Source organism: Ostrea edulis, chromosome 4 (genome assembly GCF_947568905.1).
Source record: "Ostrea edulis chromosome 4, xbOstEdul1.1, whole genome shotgun sequence".
Lineage (NCBI taxonomy): Eukaryota > Metazoa > Mollusca > Bivalvia > Ostreida > Ostreidae > Ostrea > Ostrea edulis.
In genome coordinates this window covers 47006300-47030453 of record NC_079167.1, presented here as the reverse complement: position 1 = coordinate 47030453, position 24154 = coordinate 47006300, and the positions used below count along the sequence as shown (strand labels likewise).

The 24154-nt window shown below is 35.6% G+C and overlaps 2 protein-coding genes across 8 annotated transcripts in view; one reads left to right on the top strand and one right to left on the bottom strand.

The window, feature by feature from the left end:
* The window catches only part of LOC125671010 (folliculin-like), a 99589-nt gene that overhangs the window by 30011 nt on the left and 45424 nt on the right, over positions 1-24154 (bottom strand). For 5 of the 7 annotated variants that reach the window (XM_048906488.2, XM_048906487.2, XM_048906492.2 and 2 more), the window contains 2 exons: positions 19741-19854; positions 12126-12381 (listed from right to left, as the gene is read on the bottom strand). In XM_048906488.2, the coding sequence (XP_048762445.1) occupies positions 12126-12381; positions 19741-19854 (370 nt within the window). Of the gene's footprint in view, positions 1-6033; positions 9120-9476; positions 9609-10662; positions 10806-10978; positions 11047-12125; positions 12382-19740; positions 19855-24154 lie in introns of those variants that run through there. The other 2 variants (XR_007368463.2, XR_007368464.2) reach the window with 2 other exon arrangements.
* Positions 4909-6398, top strand: LOC125671037 (putative nuclease HARBI1). Its single transcript, XM_048906532.2, has 3 exons — positions 4909-5018; positions 5631-5742; positions 6013-6398. The coding sequence occupies exons 2-3, from the start codon at positions 5631-5633 to the stop codon at positions 6396-6398; spliced, it is 498 nt and encodes a 165-aa protein (XP_048762489.2). The 5' UTR covers positions 4909-5018.

Below are 24154 nucleotides of genomic sequence, written 5' to 3'. Positions count from 1 at the left end.
ACTTTTCTTGACTAAATTTGGAACGACCAAATTTAGTCGAAAAGAGCATGCTTTTTTTGGTATGTTTCTGTATTTAGGCCATCCTTAAAAAATTGTATGTTTGCTGTAACGCAACTCAGATTTTTCAGTGTGGGTAGGTAGGTTCTTTTTTTTTTTTGAAAACCACTTACTATATTTGTTTTGTGAACGAGCAAAATTGCGATGAATACTTAAATTAGACAACATATTAAGGATTTCAAAACTAATAACTTTACTTCAAGAACTGAATTGGAGTCAAGTCTTCAATGCAGAATGTAAATAGATTGCGATAAACAGGTACTGGTATATGTTTATATTTACATTCTGTTCTATATAACACTACCAAATAGACAATGGGTTTATGATCTCATGAATCACCATTCCACGTGCCATTGTGACGTCACTCAAGCTAGCTTTCGGTCGAAGGTTAGACATAGACAAATTTTACCATTAATCGATATTAATAAAAATTCTAAAATTTCTTAAATTTAGGAGATAATATAAATAATAACTGTCTAGTTTGGGAGGGTAACGAGCTGATAGTGATTGGCCCACATGGTATTTGTATGCATAAATGCCTTCGGCGTTTATGCCAATCACCATGTGATCTAATTGTGTTTAATATAAACTCATAATCCACCCAAACAGGACAGTTATTCCTTATTTGTACCGTGATACGTTATGTTTATCTAGTGTGTGTTGTGGTTTATCTGTATAACGTTTCACCCTTAGTAAATACTAAATCTCACTTTGAGTGTGCTTATTGTTACACACTGAAAGTACACAAGACACGAACAGCATTCAGACTTTATAAATATATAGGTATATATAGGCAATATAGAAAGGGATTGCTATTAATACTAGTGTAATTACTTGTCAGTCTTCGGTGGCCTAGAGGTTAGAGCGTTCGCCCCGCATGCGGAAGGCTGGGGTTCGAATCCCGGCCGTGACAGACCTAAGTCGTTAAAACAGGTAGTGACAGTTCCATCGCCAAACGCTCGGCATCAGGTGTGAATGTCACGGGTCCTCGGAGATTACCTTAAAAACGGATGTCCTGTGTCACAGTCCCATGTCCCGCTAAAGAACCCTCACTGCTCAATGGCCGTAAGCACTGTCTAAATTTGAAGCCCTTCACCAGTCTTGGTGACATCACCATATTGAGTGAAAAATTCTCGAGAGAGACGTTAAACAAGATACAATCAATCAACAGATACTGAAATAAGCGAAAAGGGACCTTCGTGACATGCTTAGAATAACATCACAATCGATCGAAAAAGTAACGTTGTTACAGCCGACAGTTATTTATACAATAATAATGCAGACGAATATTCTTGTATTTCTTGAAAAAAAAATCTCAAACTTAACTTTGAGTATTCTTTTATTTGAGCAGTCAAAATTTGAGTAAAATCTCAAACTTAAGTCCAAGTTTTCTTTGGGAAATCCAGGCCTGGTGAAATTTCATGAAAGTGGTACGACTGGAAGACATTTACCATTACCTTGAATACTTCTTCTGAATGATGTCCGTCAAAGGCATACGAAAAATACAACTTACAAGACTTCAGATTTTCATCTCCAGGTTTGCATGACGGATTGTCTAGATATAAATTTCAATATTTCATGTGATAGTTCTATATAGGGTAGTATTAAGATTCCATACCCATGGTTTACTCCTAATATTTGTACAACTGTCGTTTTGGAATACTTCATAGATCAATCTATACACAGATAAGCTGTTTGTTAAGAGTGGTGCAGCAGATACAGAGAGAGAATTCATTCTGCTGAAGCCCACCATCAGATCAGAAGATTTAACAATATGAACTTAATGCCTGACATTCCTCCCAGTGGATTACCTTGAGAGCGACGCTACCTGTTCCGCATGGTCCGTGACCCAAACAAGGATACCACTTGTACAAATGTTGAAGAGCGATGATGGTGAAATTCTGTTGTTGATGATTTACGATATTTGTTTTTCTTGTCCATAATTGATCACTATTTCAGAAATCCACTTAGCATTGTATATATAGTCATTAAAATGGTCACCATTGGTATATTCTTTGATTGCATTTGATAAAATTCAATTGCATTGAATATTTAAGTCTTTGTTTTCTTTACAATGATGTTCCAACGATATTGACGTTATCCAATCATTTATGACGTTATCTCAGGATCAATGCATGTATTTCATAGCAGTGTTACTATGGGTTAGGTGTAACGTTCAAAGTAAACTTTGGTATCAAAATAACCAGGAAGATGTATACTTTTAGAAAAAAATAAAAACCCATTTTTAAAAATATTGTCCCGAAGGTCCCTTTTCGCAACTCATATTTATTATTATATATATTTCAATGTTTAGATGTCTTCCATTTCACCTGTGAATCGTTATTTGTCAACCAAAAACTTTCTAGGTACTTGGTAGCTGAATTGCATTAAAACACATTTCTGCTAGGCCTAGTTTCAACTTGGGACTGCTGGTGACCCAAGTCCCTTACAGTGACGTATAATTTTAAATTTTTGTCAAAGTCCGTCCAGACACAAATTGATCGTACGGACAAGCATGATGTGTAGAATCAGTGTGTGGGTTGACAGCAACTGATGACCTCCGAGGTCAATGCACATCGGAAATAACAAGCAGGAATTACTGTCAGAAAGACAATGATTCATGAATCAACATAATCTATTGATACAAAGGGTTCTGTACCAAGTTTGGTAACTGTTAAGCAAACGGTATTTTAGATATTGAGCAGACAATACTTGCGTATGGTCTACAGACCAACTGGTGCAAAACAATAATCCCCTCTTTTTCACTGACCCTTGACCTCATGATCTAAAAATCAATAGGGGTTATCTACTCTCTAAAGGCAACCACTGTACCAAGTCTGGTAACTGTCAAGCAAAGGATTCTTTAGATATTGAGCAGGCAATACTTGTGCATGGTCAACAGACCAACTGGTGCAAAACAATAATCCCCTCTTTTTCATAGGGGGGGGGGGGGGGGGTGTCATAAAAATAATAAAAATTTCTCTACTTTCAACCTTTAGAAACTTTGTTTTCCAGATGTTCTTGAGAGCAACTGAGAAGATAGTGTCATTCAACCAAACACTCCGACAAGCAGAGTCTGGTAAAGACCCGCAATAACTGTTACCGCTAGGGAGCGCTAATTTAGTTTCGGTTTGAATCTCTCCGACATAAACAGTCATTTCCAAGATTTGATGCTAATTAGTTGATCCTTCATTAGTGATGCTAATGGGAAAATCATTACTACATGTACAAGAGAAAAAAATTACAGTCTTTGTCAGCTGGAAATTGTACTTTCGTTTTTGCCTCCTAAAGTAATTTTAATAAAACAGTCTTACCATTTCCAGTGGGTAGAAAAGCAAATAAATCATTTCCTTTTACAAAAATTTTATAAACACTAGTTGTAAATCCTTTGGCTTAAACAGCAAATTCAATCTATTACAAATTTCTTCTTTAGTCGTTATTTTGGAGAAGTGTTGAATCAACCAATCAAATTCAATACCGATATTTTGCTAAGCGTCATTCTGACGTTACAAACATTATCGCGTGTCTTTACCAGACTCTCTGCTCGTCGGATATTTACGGAGAAAGCAGAGCGTCTGGTTGAACGAGACTACTGAGAAGACTGGCCTGGAGGTTATAAAACTTTTTTGAGCACGTTCTCATACTCAAACTCCGTGCTCAAAATCATACTCATACTCAAAAGTCAAGGTTATAAAACTTTATACAACATTATTCTCATACTCAAATGGAGTACATACTCAAGATTTCTCGAGTCTGCTTTGGAGCTTGCTCAGAGTTGTACTCAAAACAAACATGGCGGCACATAGACAAATTTATCGCCGCCTGCTTCTACAAAATCAACAACAAAGACGCCCCAGGCTATTCAGAGACCGTTCAAATCCACTGGAAGTGTTTGAGGAGGACGAAATATTTGATCGTTGTAGGTTTCGCCCTCAGACGATCTACTATATACTCAGTCTACTTCCAAATCTGAGACACCCTACGAAACGCAGTAACCCCCTCCCACCCCTTCTTCAGCTACTCGTGTGTCTGCGCTACCTCGCGTCGGGTGCAATTCACTTGTTAATCGGGGATTCCCTAAACATTTCCCGCAGCACCGCTGGTACATGTATACGAGACATTTCTGCCCATGTTTCAAATCTGAGACGAAGGTTCATTCGATTTCCCACAGTCAACGATGCTGCAAGAACAAAACGTGCCTTCTCTACCATTGCAGGTAGGTACACAATGTTTATCTTCCGGTCGTCACTAAGGAAATATGTTTGCGCAAGCCCGGTGTGTACTTTCTTTTTGTAGTAAACAATAAGAAGTCTTAGGAGGGTTGTTTTTTGTGGGTTTTTTTGTAAGATTCTGTTTGATGATGTAACAGCTGTAAAAATTTACACATATTGTGCTGTATTTACAAAATTGGAGAAATAATAACATGGGATATTATGCAAGTTTCGGACGATGTTAGATCCGCTTAGATGTGGGCGGATCTAACACCTAATTTTTCACGAAAGTGCACACTGAAATGAGATCATCTATATTACAGAAACATAATTAGAAATGCATTTTAACAGAGAATTGAATTGAACATTATTTGGATGATACAATAAACTTGTGTTATATTTGCTACTTATATTTTTTTTGTTTTTGTTTTAGAAATATAGTTTTACTATACATAATCATAATGTTTACTATACCTGTTTTGTTTGTTCAACCACATCCTCAAAGTATAGGAATCTTTTATATATATATACATATACAATATTTATAAAAAAAAAAATTTTCTTTTTCTTTTTAAATCGAGCTATTTATTGACTAAATTAAAATTCTGATACCTGTGATTCAATGTTTCTATTCCAGGCTTTCCTAACATACTGGGATGCATAGATGGGACACAAATAAGAATCAAAAAACCCAAGCAGAATGAAGTTGACTATGTGAATCGTAAAGGATATCACTCCTTAAATGTTCAGGTAAAATGCACGTGCCATTCAATTCCTGAGAAAGGGGTAGGGGTTCCAGATTTCAAATAATTGATTTTAAAAATTGCATAATAAGAGATTTTTATGTAATTACTAAATTGAAATGAAACAAAATGCAGAAATTTAAAGTACACTACATGTTTTTATTCTTTAATTGTTACATTTATTACTTATATGTACTGTTCTATTTTTAATTTAAAAAATATGTTATTGATATTCAACCTGAATATTGAGTTATTTCAAGCAATGTATTTTATTGTATAATGTGTATTCAATATACAAAAGGACCGGAAACAAGTTCTCACAACTTATCCGAGTCCCTTCCCTGATGTTGGTATCTAGTACAATTGTCATATATTTCCACATTAGATGGTATAATTGGCAAGTGGTATACGAATAAGAGTATCAAAATCTTAATCAAATCTTGAGTAAATTCATTGTGGTGAGGCACCAATACACATGGCTCATTTTAAAATTTATTCAGGTCAAACATTTTCTATAATTATGTATTGTAAAATGAAAATATATATAGGAATGGAATTTTAACAACCTGTGGCAATGTAGTTAGTAGTGATGCAAATTCTTCCATTTATGATGTAATAGATGTGCTGTGATGAAACCTTCAAAGTAACCAGTTGTGTGGCTAGCTGGCCAGGATCTGTGCATGACAGCCGCATCTTTAGACAATCAGCGCTGTGTGCACAGTTTGAGAATGGTATGTTTTGTATGTAATAAATCACTCTGACCTTCATTTCTGAATATACCTAGCCCGATTGTCTATGCATCTTGTGTTAAATTTTCAACTTGCACCTTTAGAAGCACTATTCCAATTTTAATATAAAAGAAATGGACACAAAATATTAATTCTTTAGGAGTTTGAATATATTATAGCAAAGGAATTTGCAAGCAAAAATTATACCAATCCTAAAATTGAAGAATTGTTTTGTAATCGTCCTTGTGTAATTCACAAAATTTCGTATTGCAGGACAACATGATGGATTGCTATTGGGTGATTCTGGCTACCCCTGCCGGCGATTTCTTATGACACCATTTCTGAATCCATCAACCCCAGCAGAAACTGCTTTCAATGATGCACTCTGCCGAACAAGGGTTCTAATAGAACAGACTTTTGGTGTCCTAAAGAAAAGGTTTCAGGCTCTTCACCATGAAATTTTGACAGAGCCTCCACAGGCAGCCGTTTTTGTAGTAGCGTGTGTGGTCCTCCATAACATTGGTATGGAGAGAGGTGATATCCTACAAAACGACGATGGAAACTTGCGGCCTGTGGATGGTGATGGTATGATGGGTCAAATCCATGGTAGGAATGATGGTATTGCCATGAGACAACACACTGTTACCAATTTTTTTTAAAAGTTACTGTCAGCCCTAAGGAAGTTTGTATTTATGAATGTCAGTTCATTTGGAGGCTTCAAATCAATTTATGTTATATCTTGTTTCAAAATTTCAAACATCATTGAATTGCTACATCATTATAAACATATTTACAGCTTTTAAATTATTTAAGCACTTTATTAGGGAAAATCCTAATTGTGACTTGTGTCAAAATAGTCCTGAAACCACACTTCACTTTTTTCTGAAGTGTCCAAAATATTGTACACAAAGACAAATACTGATACAAAGTTTTAATGATCTAAAATTACAATTACCTTTATCCTTAGAACCTATTTTGTATGGTGACAATAATCTCAGTTATAACCAAAATGTTACAATTTTCAAAATTGTGCATGAATTTATTTATTTGTCTACAAATAGATTTGTTTAATTTCTTAAAATGTTTCATTCTCAAACCACAGAACCAACTTGTTTATATCTTTTTCCTGTGAAGTAAATTTCTATACCCATACATAACTTATATTTGTCATTCATACATCAAGCTGTAAATTATCAGAGAAATGGAAACTGTTAAACATATATAAATGTATTTTAAAATATTATATTGCTTCATTATCATTACATAATAACTATATCTGTATGACCTTGACCATGTATTTGTATGGAGAGGGCTTATATAGGCAACACCTGTTGTCCAATCCTTTTATGTATTATACACAACAAAATATTGTTTAAATTAATTAGGTTCAACACAGGTGTTTTATAAATTTTCAGCCCAAAAACAAGAGGTACTGTGAGCAATGCTCACTAAGAATACCCTCCGCTTACCCCAATCTCCCAAAGGGTGTTGGTAATAGGTAAAACTTCAGTATTATGATCCAAAAGGTATCTAGGAACACAGCATCTCCATGCAATGAAAAAAGCCATTAAAGAATTTAAATGGAAACCATATTGCTACTTCGATGTCCAGTGCGCGTGACCTTTGACCTTTTGACCCCAAAATCAATAGGGAACATCTTCATCCCATGGGTAGTCCATATGTATGATATGGTGACTGTAGGTGGAAAGGATAACGCTTTAGAGCCCGGAAACCATATTGCTACTTCGATGTCCAGTGCGCTTGACCTTTGACCTTTTGACCCCAAAATCAATAGGGAACATCTTTATCCCATGGGTAGTCCATATGTATGATATGGTGACGGTAGGTGGAAAGGATAACGCTTTAGAGCCCGGAAACCATATTGCTACTTCCATGTCCAGTGCGCTTGACCTTTGACCTCAAAATCGATAGGGAACATCTTCATCCCATGGGTAGTCCATATATATGATATGGTGACGGTAGGTGGAAAGGATAATGCTTTAGAGCCCGGAAACCATTGCGTCTACAGACGGACGGACGGACGGACGGACAGACAGACGGACAACCTGATTCCAGTATACCCCCCCCACAACTTGTTGCGGGGGGTATAATAATATCTGGGACCAATAGCGCGTGCGCGCACACACACACACACAACATAGATTACAATAAAATGTTTAAAACTACCTTACAATGTAGTTTACAATCAAGAGTTATTCCCCTTAACAGCACTATATTGATAAACTTAGATTTTGCTATTAACTTAATATGTGATATTATTGATAAATTCATTTATGGTATGCAACAATCACTTATATAATCATAGACTGAATAAACTTATATCAGACATCTGTGTGACAAGTATTTGTAATATTACTTATCATACAAAAAAAAAATATATAAAGTAAAAATACTTGAATACTACTCGAACTCTCTAACAATCACACATACATAAACCTCTACATTTCAATCTGATATAATTCATAATTTAAAAAATGTACACTTACACTGATATACATTTCTCATTATGTAGAAATGCATGATGATTTAAATCACTTTTACAAAATGCTTAAAAACTAGATATTCAGCAAATGCATTATAGAATAGTAAACACATGTGCATCTACTTTAAAAACTCAAAGACAGTTACATTTTCTACAGTCTAGTTTTGTATAAAAAGAGAGGAAATTTACATAAAGAAATTGGAAAGTTCTGTACACATTCTATAAATATTTACATACATGTATATGCTAGTGTAATGACAATTATGATTTCAAATAATCTGTGTACAACTAATTTGCGGAAAAAAAACTTTTTAAGGTGGTACATATACTTCATAGTAAAGACAACTTTTGTCTAATTTAATCTAAGTAATATTTTTTTTCAAATAACATATTTGAATTCATAATTATAAAAGAAAATTTTAACTTTAAAAATATCAGACAATCACAGAAATTGCAGTATTAGACATGACATTGGAGGAGGGAACATCAGGATGGACAACAATTTTTAAAATTAAAAAACACCCCAGGAAATGGTAATAAATTTATGATTTTTGATATTTCTTGTGAAGGAATTCTAAACTTTCTAAGTAGTTAATAGTTTCATGTACTGATTTAGCAGGTATAAAATCAACCAAAGAATGTATAACAAAGAAGGAAGTTGGAAATATTAAATACTTATGACTCTATTGACATTTGAAACTCATTCTGCATCTTTTTCTGAATGTACAAAGTCTTTGTTTTATAAAAATTTGTCTCCACTATAAGTTTCTCTGACTCATTCTGCAATTTTGTGATTTCCAACTCCAGACACCTGTTGTCCAGCCTGATGTTCTCTAACAGGGCCCTCTGTTGCTCCTTTGCGTCTGATTTTTTAGCTCTGCAATAATATGCAATATATATATATATATATATATATATATATATATATATATATAAAGACATGATTGTAGCAATACTAGTATATAGCAATACTAATATGATTTAGTAGCATTTGCCTGTCACATATTATCCAACTGAATTTTGTTTCAGATAATTCTTATGAAATTATTTTTATATGTAGCAAATAATAAAACTATTAATGTTAATGATACAGAACTGATGCAAAGTCTTTGTTTTTATGTGCAGATAATGCAAACACTTGCATGCTCAATATAGACTTGACACACAATTTGTTGAGTACTTCTTGGTGCAAAATAAGTTATTGATGTATTCATTATATTAATACACATATTACTCTTCCTGGCAGACCTCAGGTCACACTCTGCATGCACTGTCTCATCAAATGTTGCTGCAGCTGCAGGGGGCTCAGTTGCAGGAGGCTCAGCTGCAGGAGGCTCAACATTGTCTGCAGATGTACTAGGGGCTTCTGCATAAGATAACATTATGCATACTTTAAAAACTTAAGTTTTGAAGGAATAAGATGTGTTCATGAAACAATATGCTCCCTTTGGTGCATAATATTTTTTTTTATAAATTTGGTACTGAAAGAAAGTATTGTCACAAGGAATCCACATATAAAATACATGCATGTATAAAGGTTTTATAACTCTCCATTAAAAAATATGAGCAATGTTAAAGTTTCAGAAGGACTGCGAGACAAACAATGTGTCCCCCGACTTTATATTGATGATTAATTGATTTGCTGTTTTCCGCCACACATAATTTTTCATTTACCTGGTGGCGCCCAGTTTTTATTGATGGAAGAGAGAACCCATATACAATGTATCTTGGAAGAGACCACCGACCTTCCGAAAGTAAACTGGGAAACTTTCTCGCTTATCGGCGCAAGCGAGATTTGAACCAGCACCGAGCAGAGTAGTAGCCACATTAAGAATCACTAGTATAATGCCACTGAACAGTTTTGGAGACTAACCATTTTCAGTCTGATGTCACCGTATCATACATGATCAATGTTGAGACACTTTATGTGACATTGCACTGCTTTTAGTTAGGCATATACAGTAATCCACATTTTGAATGAACTATTGCATGCAAGCTTTTGAGCTGTTTACAATCACTACATCATAATTCCAATGTTATTTATTACAATTGTTTTGATTGGACAAAAATAAAGCTGAACAAGAGTTTATACATCAATAAACCCGAAAACGCGATGTATTCATACACGCCTGAAAACAAATAACATAGTGGGGGAAACTATTCAAATTTTTGCAATTGTTAATAAAGTGAATAAATTGGAATTATAAGAATCAAACATTCTTTTTGAAGAATTTATCGATGTGTAAACTCCGGACATTTTACTCACAAACTTAACATAAAAGTGCTTCGCACTTTTATTCAGTTTGTGAGTAAAATGTCCGGAGTTTACACATCGATAAATTCTTCAAAAAGAATGTTTAATCCTATATTCAATAAAGCAAAAATATCTTAAAAGTAAGTAAAAAATTAGGTACATGTACCATCAGTATCTATCCCTCCATCAATTCCACCTGCCACTGGTCTATTCTGAAGGGATAGTGCCACAGCTTCCTCCCCAGCTGTCAAGGGTGGTAGAGCAGGACCTCCTCCAGTGCCCTCTTGATAAAATCAATCTTCTCCTTTGCTGCAATTGGATGTATTATTTTCACATTGATAAAAACAGATAAATTTTAAGATGGAATGACATGAATATTCCCTAGACTAATCTATAAAATATCTGTTATATGATAAGAATTCAATTGTTCAGGATGAATATATATTTCAGTGACATATGAATATTTGCATAAATTTTGGTACCTCTCTGCCTCAGATTGAAGAACTTCTTCTTAATTTCATCTGGCTCTCTTCGAAGACTTATGAATTGTCTAAAATAATACTCATAAGATAAGCAAGTACTCAGGTTATAAACTACATAACAAATTAATCTGGTATAACAGATTATTTTAGCAATTTGAAATAAGAAAACTATTAAATTATTTCATATAAGAAAGTAAATAATTTAAGATGCTGTTACAGCCCTGATATAGTGAAAAATTCTTATATTTAATGATAATTTCAATAAGCTACTAATCTAGAATTAGGGGGATTGTTTTTAGTTATAGGTTGTTTTTTTTCCCCCAGCTGTAAGCTGGATCGGAGTATTGCGGACGTAAAAGAAGACATGTTAACAATATGGCATCTATAGATAGCAACCGCAATCGCGATATCGTTGATTGTTTTCAAGAAGTGAAATCGCAGATGTATTAACACATGTTATAAACATATAACTTGAAATGATAGGTAGCAATATTAAATCAATTATAAAATTAAAAGCATGTTAAATTTGCACCATATATATATATATATAACATATAATATCATTGCATCTAAGTCTATGAAAAAAAAAGTATAATTACGAGTTTAGCATTTCACATATCTCGTCCCATCCCTCCCGCTTTAACGCCGCCTTTATCTTTGATCCCGCCCCCTTCATGTCTCCAAAAAGCTCTTCCTCCCTCTCCAAAACATATTGGATGAGGGCAGTTTCCTCATTCTCCATCCATTTCCGTTTAATCTTTTGTTTCTCCTCCATATTCCCTACTTAAGTCTAATTGTAAATTGCTAACAGCAGATGATGATATATTGTAACGTTATACGCATTATGTATTGACATTTAAATATGTAAACATGTATGACATGTGTATAGGAGGCCCCGATATAGTACTTTATGTTTACATGTAAAACAATCTTACCTTAAAAGTCTGAAGATTTCCAATACCGGTTCTTGAGTACAGCATCAATTCCCGACTCAGTGGAGAACGAACTCAAAGAGTTTTATAATCTCGGTTTTGAGAACGGTACTCAACGGAGCACATACTCGGAGCACGGAGTACGAGTTTGAGTATGAGTACGGTAAAAGTTTTATAACCTCCAGGCCTGATTTTCATGTCAATTAAAAGCTTACCTTTGTCAGGTAATTTTCTAGGACTGGCCAAGTTGAAAAGTAGTCTTTTGAGAAGTTTATCAGTATCCTCTTCCAACTGTGTGTCTGTTGGTTTTGGTTCATCAAGACTGACTTCAACCAACACAAATGTTTCGTCTGACATTATATGCATAGGGAGATCTACCTCAGGTGCAAGACCCAAAAAGTTACACTTCCAGGATTCTTCATACACATGACTGTAGGGAATTACTCGGCAACAACCTTTGGGAAGTAGGCTCTAAAATGGTAAACATATCATATCTATTATATATACAGTGTTACCTCAGTATATCTCCACCTGCACATACCGCCATTGAAAAGTGTAGAACAGATTTCCATATATGCTAAAAACCCTGATATAACACCAACCTCGCCCATCGCCATCCGCCACCCATTTTCAGGTACAAAAGGCCAAATTGCCTTTATACATCCGCCGATGACAATGCCAATGACCAGGGATCAAAAGCCCTAATTATACATAATTGGTCTGTTCGGTGAATCGTAGCGAAACTAAATTTAGTATGCATCATGAAAACAAGTAAGCATAGGTAATTGCAAAAACTTGTACAAACTCATTTAAAAATTGTCCCTAGAATTGTCCAGTGATATTGCCTACACATGAACAACTGAGAAACGAAACTACCATCAGCTGCAACTTCCGCCAATGTTTGTTTGCACACAAACCAAATCTCTATATGATGAGGCTTGCTATCAACTGCTGTAAATTTCATATACCATGTGACTTTTGTATGTACATGTATTTATGTGTGTGACGTCATATTTCTGTGTTCCAGAAAAAAAGTTGTAGCCAGCATTACATGTGTGTTTGTCAACCGCTCAACATATTCTGTCATCGTAGAACCTACCATGACACAAATGAAACTATTGTAGATATACTTACGTGTTTTACAAATGCACAAGCGCAGAATATGACATTTTTTAATGAAATTTAAAGAACTAAAGCAAAACAATTTCATGCATTTACATAACTTGTCATATGTGGATGACAATAAAAGCTAGGACAATAATTCATTAATTTATTAACCACATTGTTTTCAAATTGATGAACTAAAATGACCACACTCTTTATAATGCCACCTTCGATATAATGCCAAAATAGGCTGGCAATATAACGAGGTAACTCTGTATATAAATTCAATCAACAAGGTATCATGAAGTAGGACAACATGCAAAGCCTGCAGAAGCTAGGATTCAACTTTATGAAGAAGAACATGTGTCAGATAACAACTCTCCAAGGAAATCCGATCATCCTAAATGGAAACTAGTTCCAATTGTAATGGGGACAGTTACTGATATTCCCCAAACGTTCCACCATTTAAACAGTTGACGTGCTATTGTGATTCAGCACAACCAATCATCTTACATTCAAAGTATTTCTAGTATGCAAGGTCTATTATGTCAATATCATTCCATTTTTCTCCTTCACCTTGATAAGAGAATTTTACCGGTTATTTGAATATTAACCTATCAAAATTGAATGTACACGTTTGCAGGTGTGTTTAAGGTAGTGATTGCAAGGCATCACGCGCATGGTTTATTCATGTAATATCAAACGGACAGTATATTCGTATTTCCAGTTTGACCATTGACCTTTGACAATGTGACATCAAAATCAACAGGAGTCATCTTCTCCTGAAGATGTACCAGTGTACCAAGTTTGATGTCTGTCAAGCAAAGGGTTCTTAAGATGTGGAATGGACAGTATGTTCCTATGTCCAGTTTGACCCTTGACCTATGACCATGTGACCTCAAAATCAATAGGGGTCATCTTCTCCTGAAGATGTATATAGCACAGCAGATATGTGAAAATTCCGGTGAAATTGTGCCTTTGATGATACAAGCATGAAATCTGGCACACATTTAGGGCATACCATTACAATGAATTATGGAGGTAGCGACATTCCATATTCCCCAAAGGGCTAAAATGGTGGCCATTTTACAGATTGGCGGCTATGAATTGCATATTTTGCTTCCTATATCAGTCTTGTCATGTGTACTGAGTATGAAATACAATGCAGTGAGCATATTATTGACTGTTATGTACATACTTAATACACTAATGTCATAACTTCATTGGCTGGTAACAACTTACTAATAGTTACCTATGCTATTTTGTTTCCTGTTTTCAAGTGATAATCCTACTGCACAGCACCTTCTCTTGTACACTGTACTTGCTTGGTGTTGGTTTCCAATTTGTATATTGACTGAATGTAGATGGTGCATATTGCCTGTATGACAATGGCCAATAAGCATTTGAAGCTTTTAAATCCCCAACAGCCCAGTACATCTGTAACAAACTTGTCTTATATGACAGATTAAAACAAGTGTGTTATATCAGAAGGACTGCTGAGATCCTTTCCTGTCCAGTTGATTCCAAACGAAATACAGTCTGGATTCTTGCAGACAATATCCACAACTTCAGTCAGATCGGTTGTCTGCCAAAATCTCTAGACAAGTCCCGCCTGGACAATGGTGGAGGTATCCAGTCCGAGTCGAACTTCCGGAGCCACAAGGCTAAGTGGCATGATTCATACAGTATAACAAAACTGCATTGCATCGGACACAGAGATGGAAACTAGCGAAGAATCTGAAAGTATCTCAAGAAAGTACAAAACATCACAATGTACATGTAGACCACACAAAGTTACTTCTTGAAAAATGTTTCTTTTATTTCAAGCCAGCGGTTAACAATTCTCTTCGCAAAGCTTCCATCTTGATAAACTTGTCAGGGCAGCTGCTCTGAAATGAGGAAACAAGGCAGGGTTAAGGCTATCCCTAACCCTCTTGCTAAACTGAGATCTTATAACACATGAAACCCAATATCACGTGAAGTGTCTGTTCTTGTATAACATAGCTAAGGTCACAAAGACAACGGTGGATGATCAAGATGATATCAATCATGGTATAGCACATGAAAAACTGGTGACCTACATTGATGATGACCACATGGATGCTCTTATGGCACCAGTGTTCAAGCCAGTAAACCTGACAAGACTGTATGTACACCACTAGGCTAGAACAGCTTGAAACAGTCTTGACCAAACTAAAAAATCAAATCATGACATATTTTCCAGACCTGAAGGAGTACAAGTCCGGTCAATACATTCTGCTTGCTGTCAACAAGAATGTTGACTCAGCCCTGCAGAAGACATGTGAGCACGACACTGACAGTGATAATTTGTCGTACTGGAGTCGTAAACATAGTCCAAATAGACATGTTGAAAGCGATGACACCTTTCGTGGTTCATTTGAAACCCTCTGCCAAGAAATGTCAGTGCCTTGGCTTCTTCTCCTGTAGCACTAGGTGGTATGATCTTGAATGGTATTGAAGAGCAGTCAAGGCACTCATCTGTATCACAACTCCTCATGTTCGACAGCTGCGCACACCTCTGAGATAGTACCAGTAGTATCGAGTCTATCAGACACAGCCACAATTGGAAGATTCCAATGCATTTGTACCTGGGCATGCTAATGCACATAAAGACTCGGAAACGAGACATTGTTGATGCTTTGTTTCACCTGGGTCTCTCAATTTCCTATGATATGGTGCTGAGCATCCCCATAGAATTGGTGAGCAGAATCTGCCACTTCGTCCAGAAGGAGGGTCCATTTTGCCCCCATGGGCTGAGGAGATCAGTTCACAAATGGGGCAATGGATAACTTTTGATCATAACCTCAGTTCAACAAGTGCTTGTTGAAGTCATAATCCTGGATGGATCATCAACATGCTGCACTTGGCATGGCAAATACCTTCTCTGAGTATACATAGTACTCTAGCCGTACACCACATCTCAGCTACAGCATTCAAACAGGGTAGATATTGTTTGGGATGAATACTTCCCAGACAGTTAAAAACGGACACCTGTAAGAGGGGTAAAGCATCAGGAGACGAGTTTAGCCATCTAGTTCCACCCCAGGAAACTGGCAGGCCTTCCTCCGCATACATGAAAACAAGGTAGAACTGTTTGCCTTCCTAGCAAATAGGATAACAACCACGAAAACAGAGAACCAAATCATCAGCACAAACCACAAATATATGCTTTGTATACAACCATGAGGTGTTGCTGTAGTCTCCCTGTGCAGTCAGGAGGAGGCAGATACAAGAATATTACTCCATGCCCAAGATGCAGTGAGGCGGGGCTATACTAAGATGTCGATCTTCACATTGGACACAGATATTGTGATCCTTGCAGTGACAGCAGATGGACGTCTCGACATTGATAAACTCTGGGTTGCTTTTGCCACATGAAAGAACTTCAGGTACTTGGAAGCCCGCAAAATGGCTATGACAGTGGGACTGAACAAGTGCCAAGAGTTGCCATTTTTAAACGCCTTCGCTGGGTATGATACCATGCCATGCTCCAGTGGAAGGAGAAAACAGCATGGGAAACATGGAAATCCAGTGATGATGTCATTATAGTTTTCTGTGCATTAGCTGTTATGCCAAACCGTTGAACTGTACATGACTACATGGATCTACTGGAGTGTTTTGTTGCCCTGCTCTACATTCGAACCAGCAGCCAAGAACATGTCAATGAGGCTTGCAAGCATCTCCTCATCCAGAGTGGCAGATCAATAGAGGCCATCCCACCAACTCGAAAAGCTCTCAGACAGCATATCAGAGAGATTCCTACCAAACCGGCTTCTGTTGGGGTCAGATGACGATTTGCACACCAGAGATTCCTTCGCCAAGTAAATAGGGTTGGGTTCAAATTGATAATGGCTGGGGTATGTATTAGACAATCCTCCCGCAGGCAACTGGGGCATATCGGCAATTTATTACATGTGGATGCAAGATGGGTTTCAGAGAACAGTGCAAGTGTGTTAAGGCCGCACTCCAGTGCACAGCTCTGTGCCACTGCAGAAGGGAGAGATTACACACTTGTACACAATAATGTGGAATACTATCTCACCTGGGTCCAAGCTTTTCTGTGCACTATATTTTATGTAAAATAGAAGCACTCCCAGGGTGTTAAAGTGACATATCCCGTTCATTTTCTTCGTGTTTCCTAAGTTTGTTTTAAAAAGTTTAAAACTATTTCAGTAAGAAGGGCCAAATAAATGGTATGTAAGCTTTGACTCATCTAATTGGTATCCCAAAACCTGTTTATGTAGAAAAAACGTCATTGATGTGCTTTTTTGATAAGTAAATATAGTTATATTGACATGGATCCTGTATCAAATATTACGCGACAATGGCCATTATAAAAGAATGACCGTCATTTTGGCCCAAGGAGAAATTTGGAATGTCCCTATATCCAAATCTCTTTCTAACAGAATGCTCTATCAGTGTACCAAATTTCATGCTTGTATCACTAATAGCACAATCTTCCCACATATCTACTGGGCTAGTACTGGTGTACCAAGTTTTATGTTTGTCAAGCAAAGGGTTCTCAAGATATTGAGCGGACAGTATATTTCCAATGTCCAGTTTAACCATTGACCTTTGACCATGTGACCTCAAAATCAATAGGGGTCATCTTCTTTTAAAGATATACCAGTGTACTAAGTTTGATGTCTTTCAAGCAAAGGGTTCTCAAGATATAGAGCGGACAGTATATTCCAATGTCCAGTTTGATCCTTGAACTTTGACCATGTGACCTCAAAATCAATAGGGGTCATCTACTCTTAGGATGTACCAGTGTACCAAGTTTGACATCTGTCAAGCAAAGGATTCTCAAGATATTGAGTGGACAGTACCGTATTTTGCCGAATATAATACGCGCTTTTTTTTAGAGAATATTTTTGTGCCAGAAAGGGGTGCGTATTATATACCACAATAGGTTTTTGACCTTTTTTTCCAGATGAAACTCGGCGATTAAGTAGTGCAATATTTCACTCAAAGACCAAGGCTTTGGATACTGTACGCCTTTTCACATTCACCTATTTATTAACTAGAAAATTTGACCTCAAGAAAATTACTACAGAAACGTAAAATTGCAGAAAATATGATATATATACTTACAATATCTAAATAATTCAATTGTCATGAAACAAACAGCCAATCAAATTGCATTGGATCTGACTATTCATTACATCGCATGCCGCCATTATTGAAAGCATGTGTACACAATGCCTTGTCACGTGCTAAAATTGTTGGAAAATAATTTTGTCACTTGCTAAAAGTTGGTTTACTGTAAGTTTTATGAATAGGCCTAATTTTTAATGAAATACTAATTTGAATCTTTGAAATAACTATTCTTGCGTAAAAGCGTGTGTTTTACGAAGCCATTGTTGTGTACACTGCTTTTGTTAGATACCCCCTCCGGGTAAAGAAATACCTAACAAAATTTTTTTTCACACATTTTAATAGTCATCGTAGTTAACGAGGAGTTGATAATTTGCATCTTTGTACCTACCATGGTGTGTTGATTACAGTAAAATAAGCGATAGTTTAATTGTTTAATTTTATCTTTATAACATCGGCTATTTGATTGATTTTAAGTTTCAACAAAGGAAATATCAAGTCAGTTAAGACTTTAATGCTACAAAATCTTGTGCTTTGCTGAAATGAACAGGCTTGTCCGGGTTGATATTTCCCTGAAGATTCTCATTGAAGATTACCGCGATGTAGACTTCATCTCAAAAAGTTTGCAAATTATTGTGCGTTGTTTAGAATTCATTATTTCTGCAAAAATATTAAGTGAAAATTAACACTAAGTATAAAATAAAGATTACCGCTTGGTCAAAATTTTTGCTGCGTATTATACACCCGAAGTGCATTTTTTCACCAACTTTTAGGCTCAAAGTGGGGGGTGCGTATTAAACACCACTGCGTATTATATTCGGCAAAATACGGTATATTCCTATGTCCAGAGTAGATTGACACTTGACCTTTGGACCTGAAAAACAATAGGGGTCCTCTTCTACTCATAACCAACCCACATTTAAATATTATTACGATCAAGTGAATGGTTCTCAAGATATTGAGCAGACAACATGTGGTCTACCGACCGACAGGTGCAAACCAATATTCCCCTCTTTGAAGGGTTCCGCATCTTAGTGTTTTAAACATATGCAAATCGACCACTATTATCATAAAAAATTATAATGTATTGTATATTATATATTCAACCTAAACTATGGTTTAAGCATGTAAACTTAATCAAGAATTGGTTTTCACTGAAAAACGTTTAATTGTATTGGATGTTAATTATCTAATCGATCTGACAGAGGAAATTTGGTTGTAACTGAAAATCTCAAGTAACTCTCTTTTCTGTGCATTGCATTTTCTAAGTTGGTCTCTAAGCGTACTGAGGTCCCACGATCTGTAATCTGCCATCGTTACTAAATATTGAACAACTTTCTAATCTAAACGTGTCCTTCTGACGCTCTCTTAAAATGGAGGTTAGAAACTCCTTGGACGTAAACGGATCGTACGCCACCTGTAATCAAGGGCGAGTAATTTGAAGTTTTATTTGCCATTAAGAATACATGTACTACTGAGAAGGAAAATTTCCTATGTTGATATATTTTGCAATGTGCCAAATAGTCTCTTTAAATGTATGTTCTCTGAATGTTCTTATTGGTATCCAAACTTCAAAGTATGATAGATAAATAAAACTTAATACTTTACCTTGAGCACACTTAGGACGGATTTAACTACCGACTTCAAACAACTGCGAACTATGATCTGGTTGCCAATGACAACATGATGTGCCAGCACATGGAATTTATCTTCGTCTAATATCTAAAAGAAAATGTAATTTACCCTGTAATAAATTTTACTTCTTGCATGATATTGCCTGTGGATGTCTTTAAATTGCACAAATATGCATTCAATTTCAATGTAACAATTTCTTTCTCCACCTATGAACTGTCTCATAAGATACCTTATCAGACCCATAAACTTTCCCCAATTCAGTAAAAATCTGCATTACCAAATGACTGAGTTTTGTGCAAACTTTTACACAAGCTCTAATTTCTTCAATATTCTCAACCCGTTTCCCAACCATTTTTATAACAGTGGTCAATGACTGGTTCTATTGAAATGACTATAAGTATAAAACTATGTGGAGCTGAAGGCTCGTGTTTATACCGTCGGAAAGGTATTGAATAGAGCTATTCAAGAGTATCATCATCCACGAAATCGTGCAAAGCGTTATCATGCTGTGGTACAATACACATTACATATCGAACAGCCCTCATACTTTATAGAACATTTTTCCATTTCATTCTTATGCATGAACTTATTATTTAAACATCTAATTCAACAATTGTGCATTTAAAAAAAAATTAAATATGTTTTGAATTACATTTTAAATTGCCTGAATGGTAGGGCAACGAATTAACTGTATACAGTGTTATGTAGCGCATCCTGTCAGCTCGAATTTTCACAGGCAACCATAACATGTGAAAGTAGCAGCTGATGCGGCACATGTTCGCGTAGCATTCATTACATTGCAAATAAATAGTAGATTATCATTATTGCAGTGAAGAAGTAACTGGGACTTCGGTGGAACAACCAGTACCCAGAAGCAACTAATGATGTAAAGTGAATTTATATGCTCTAGCAATGCAATTGCAACTATGAAAGTTTGTGAGGAGATTTTCACTACCAGACCGTGCCCATGTTGTTAAAGTACTTCTTGATCAGAGTATAGTTTAAACGCTTTATTTACCTGTTATTTATTACCTAAATCAAACTCTTCAAAGACGTCTATAGTTTCACGGGATATTGCATGCTCAATTATATTATCACCCTCTCGGGGAAATTGAAGATGATTGCAAGTTTGATACATATTTGAGTTAAACGTAAACACATTTTCCGTTTGCAACAACTAAAGAACATAATAAATTTTGGGAGATGCTGCTTAAAAATAAAAAATTTATCTAATGATGTATTTCATGGGGGGAAAAAATTCATCGGACACTTGGTCCAGCCAACAATTGATATTTATTGGACCAAAACAAACATTACTGGACATTTGCCAATGTCTGAAGGACCTTCGGAATCACTGTATGCTAATAATTTTAGCGGAGAGGGAAGAATTATCTCTCTTGCAAATTTTGAAGTCGCAATGGGGTGCATATTTCGCAAGTGAAATCTTGGCAGAAAGCTATCTAACTGCTAAAATAAACCAAATTTAACACCCCGCGGAAAAAAGCCACTATACAATATTATTATCATTTTTAGTTTGGCATGTGTCAGAAATTGGATATCATTCAAAATCTTGACTTCTATATAGCATCATCTATTTACTTGCAAAAAGTTTAATGTCAGAGTACAGAGGCGGATCCAGGAATTGTGGTAGTAGGGGGGGTGGGTGGGGGGGGGCGGGGGGGGCACCACTTTATGAGGCAGGGGGTCTGGGGGTCACCTTACCTTAAGGCCCCCAGTGCGTCCAGGTCGAAGCCCTGGTGGATCCCAGGGAGCAAAGCCCCAGAAGCTCCCAGATTTATAGGGCTTGAAATATGTCTCCTATTTAGTCATTTGTACTAATTTCTATCATTTTTAATAAGGTGAAATTAATAAAATGACTAAATATATGAACTTTAACGTATATCTAATTTCAATTTGTAAATGAATTCTAATGTTTCTTATATGATCATGACTAGAAATTGGGTTGTTGTTTTTTTTAAAACAAATGTCTCCCCAGCCCCCCATATTGGAAGTGCTCCAAATGAAACTTCCTCCCTTAAATGTACTGCATGGTATGAAGGAGAAAGCATGAGCAGGAACACAGACATTATGAACTCTGATAAGCCACATAGGAGAAGTGTTCACAAACTATTTTACACCCTCCAACCCTCAGATCCACTATAACTTTAAGGATAACAATTGGATCCTCCTGTCCCTACAATATGCATATCTGCAAATGGCATTGAAGTATTGTACAAAATTTCAAGTCTATCGGATGATGTAGAAAAACTTTTTGAATCGTGGAAAAAAAGAAAATTAACAATTTTTGGAAAGGTGTGTCTAATCAATACTCTTGCTATATCAAAATTTATATATACAGCATCTATACTGATCTCGATTATCCAAAAGATCAAACAATCAAACTTCTTAATAAAAAAAATTTTCATTTTATTTGGAACAAAAAGGACAGAATTAAAAGAAATACGATGATTGGGAAAATATCTAAAGATGGTATCAATCTAGTTGATATTGAATCCAAAATAAAGTCATTAAAGGCAGCATGGGTGGAGAAGATATATTCCTCCAATGCCAGTTTAAAAGATTTTTTGAATAGTTTTTGTATTGAAAGAAATATTGATATCGAATATATACTGAAAACAAATGCTACAGTTGTGAATGATTTTGAACTAATTAGCAATTTTAACAAGTTCTATACTGAATTATTCACATTTTTCAATTCATGCTAAAGATGCCATGACATCAATGATATGACATTGTATGAAGTTCTATGTCAACCATTGTGGTGTAACAAACTTTTTCAATATAAAGGAAAATGTGTATTTTTTAAAAATTGGATACAAAGTGGTTTAAGATATGTGGTTGATATTGTTGATGAAAATGGTATTAAACCCATTGAAAAGTTTTACGATAATCTTAAGAGAAAAAGAAATATTTTATGCGAATACAAAATCATGAGTAATATTTTTAGAAAGCTAAGAAATTTGAATTTTCAAGATTTACCCTATCAAAATCTGCGCTTGAAACTCATCTTTGAATTTACATCAATGAAAAAACCTTGAAATAACTGATATTTCATCGAAAAAGATGTATACCATTTTTGTTCAAAAGAAATTTCATACCCCCCTGTATCAATCCTACTATAGCAGAACTTTAAATATTAATAAACCCTCCTGAAGTCTCATTTACAAAAACAAAATCGTAGATATGTATGAAAAAGGTAGCAGAATTTAATTTTAAACTTCTCAATAATCTTCAATGTAACAAATCTTTTCTCATGAAAATAAAGAAAACCGAAACAAACATGTGTGAATTATGTAAAGAAAATGTTGAAGACAATGAACACTTGATTTATTTTTGTGAAAATGTAAAGCATATATGGGAAATAACGTCAAAGGTTGTCAAATTTCACATCAAATGGAAACACATTCTTATTGGATTTTATTTTGAAAACAACCACAGAATTGTCATTTTGAATAACGTAATTTCTACTATAGCAACTGTTATTTACAAATACAAGATGCACTGTAGAATCAAAGAAATTGAAGAAAGTACCGAAAATATATACAGGCATGTTAAAGCTTCTTTAAAGATGTACTCTCATGTATACAAAAGGATACGTATAGATTTCAATGATATGTTTGAAAAAATTAGTAATATATTGTGATGCGATTATATATACATCAATGTTTTCTTGTTATCAAGACATGCGCCCGAATGTCTTGAACATTGTAAGGGCACTTTGAATATGAATAAACTATTAAACTATTAAAATCAAAACCACATTGCTCACCTGAATTACCTTGGCCCATATCTGAAGACTTTCCATATATATTTGCATGTAAAACCTTATTCCATATTGTGGCCCCAACCTACCCCTGGAGGCCATGATTTTTACAAACTTGAATCTGCACTATCTCAGGAAGCTTTCATGTAAATCTCAGCTCTTCTGGCTCACTGGTTCTTAAGAAGATGATTTTTAAATATTTTCTCTATTTAGTCTCATGTAAAACCTTGATCCCTATTGTGGCCCCAACCTACCCCTGGGGGCCATGATTTTTACAAACTTGAATCTGCACTACGTCAGGAAGCTTTCATCTAAATCTCAGCTCTTCTGGCTCATTGGTTCTTGAGAAGATTTTAAAATATTTTCTCTATTTATTCTAAAATAAAACTTTGATCCCCTATTGTGACCCCAATTTACCCCAGGGGGCCATGATTTGAACAAACTTCAATCTGCACTATGTCAGGAAGCTTTCATGAAAATTTCAGCTCCTCTGGCCCAGTGGTTCTTGAGAAGAGGATTTTTAAATGACCACACCCTATTTTTGCATTTTTGTGATTATCTCCCCTTTGAAGAGAGCATAGCCCTTCATTTGAAGAAACCTGA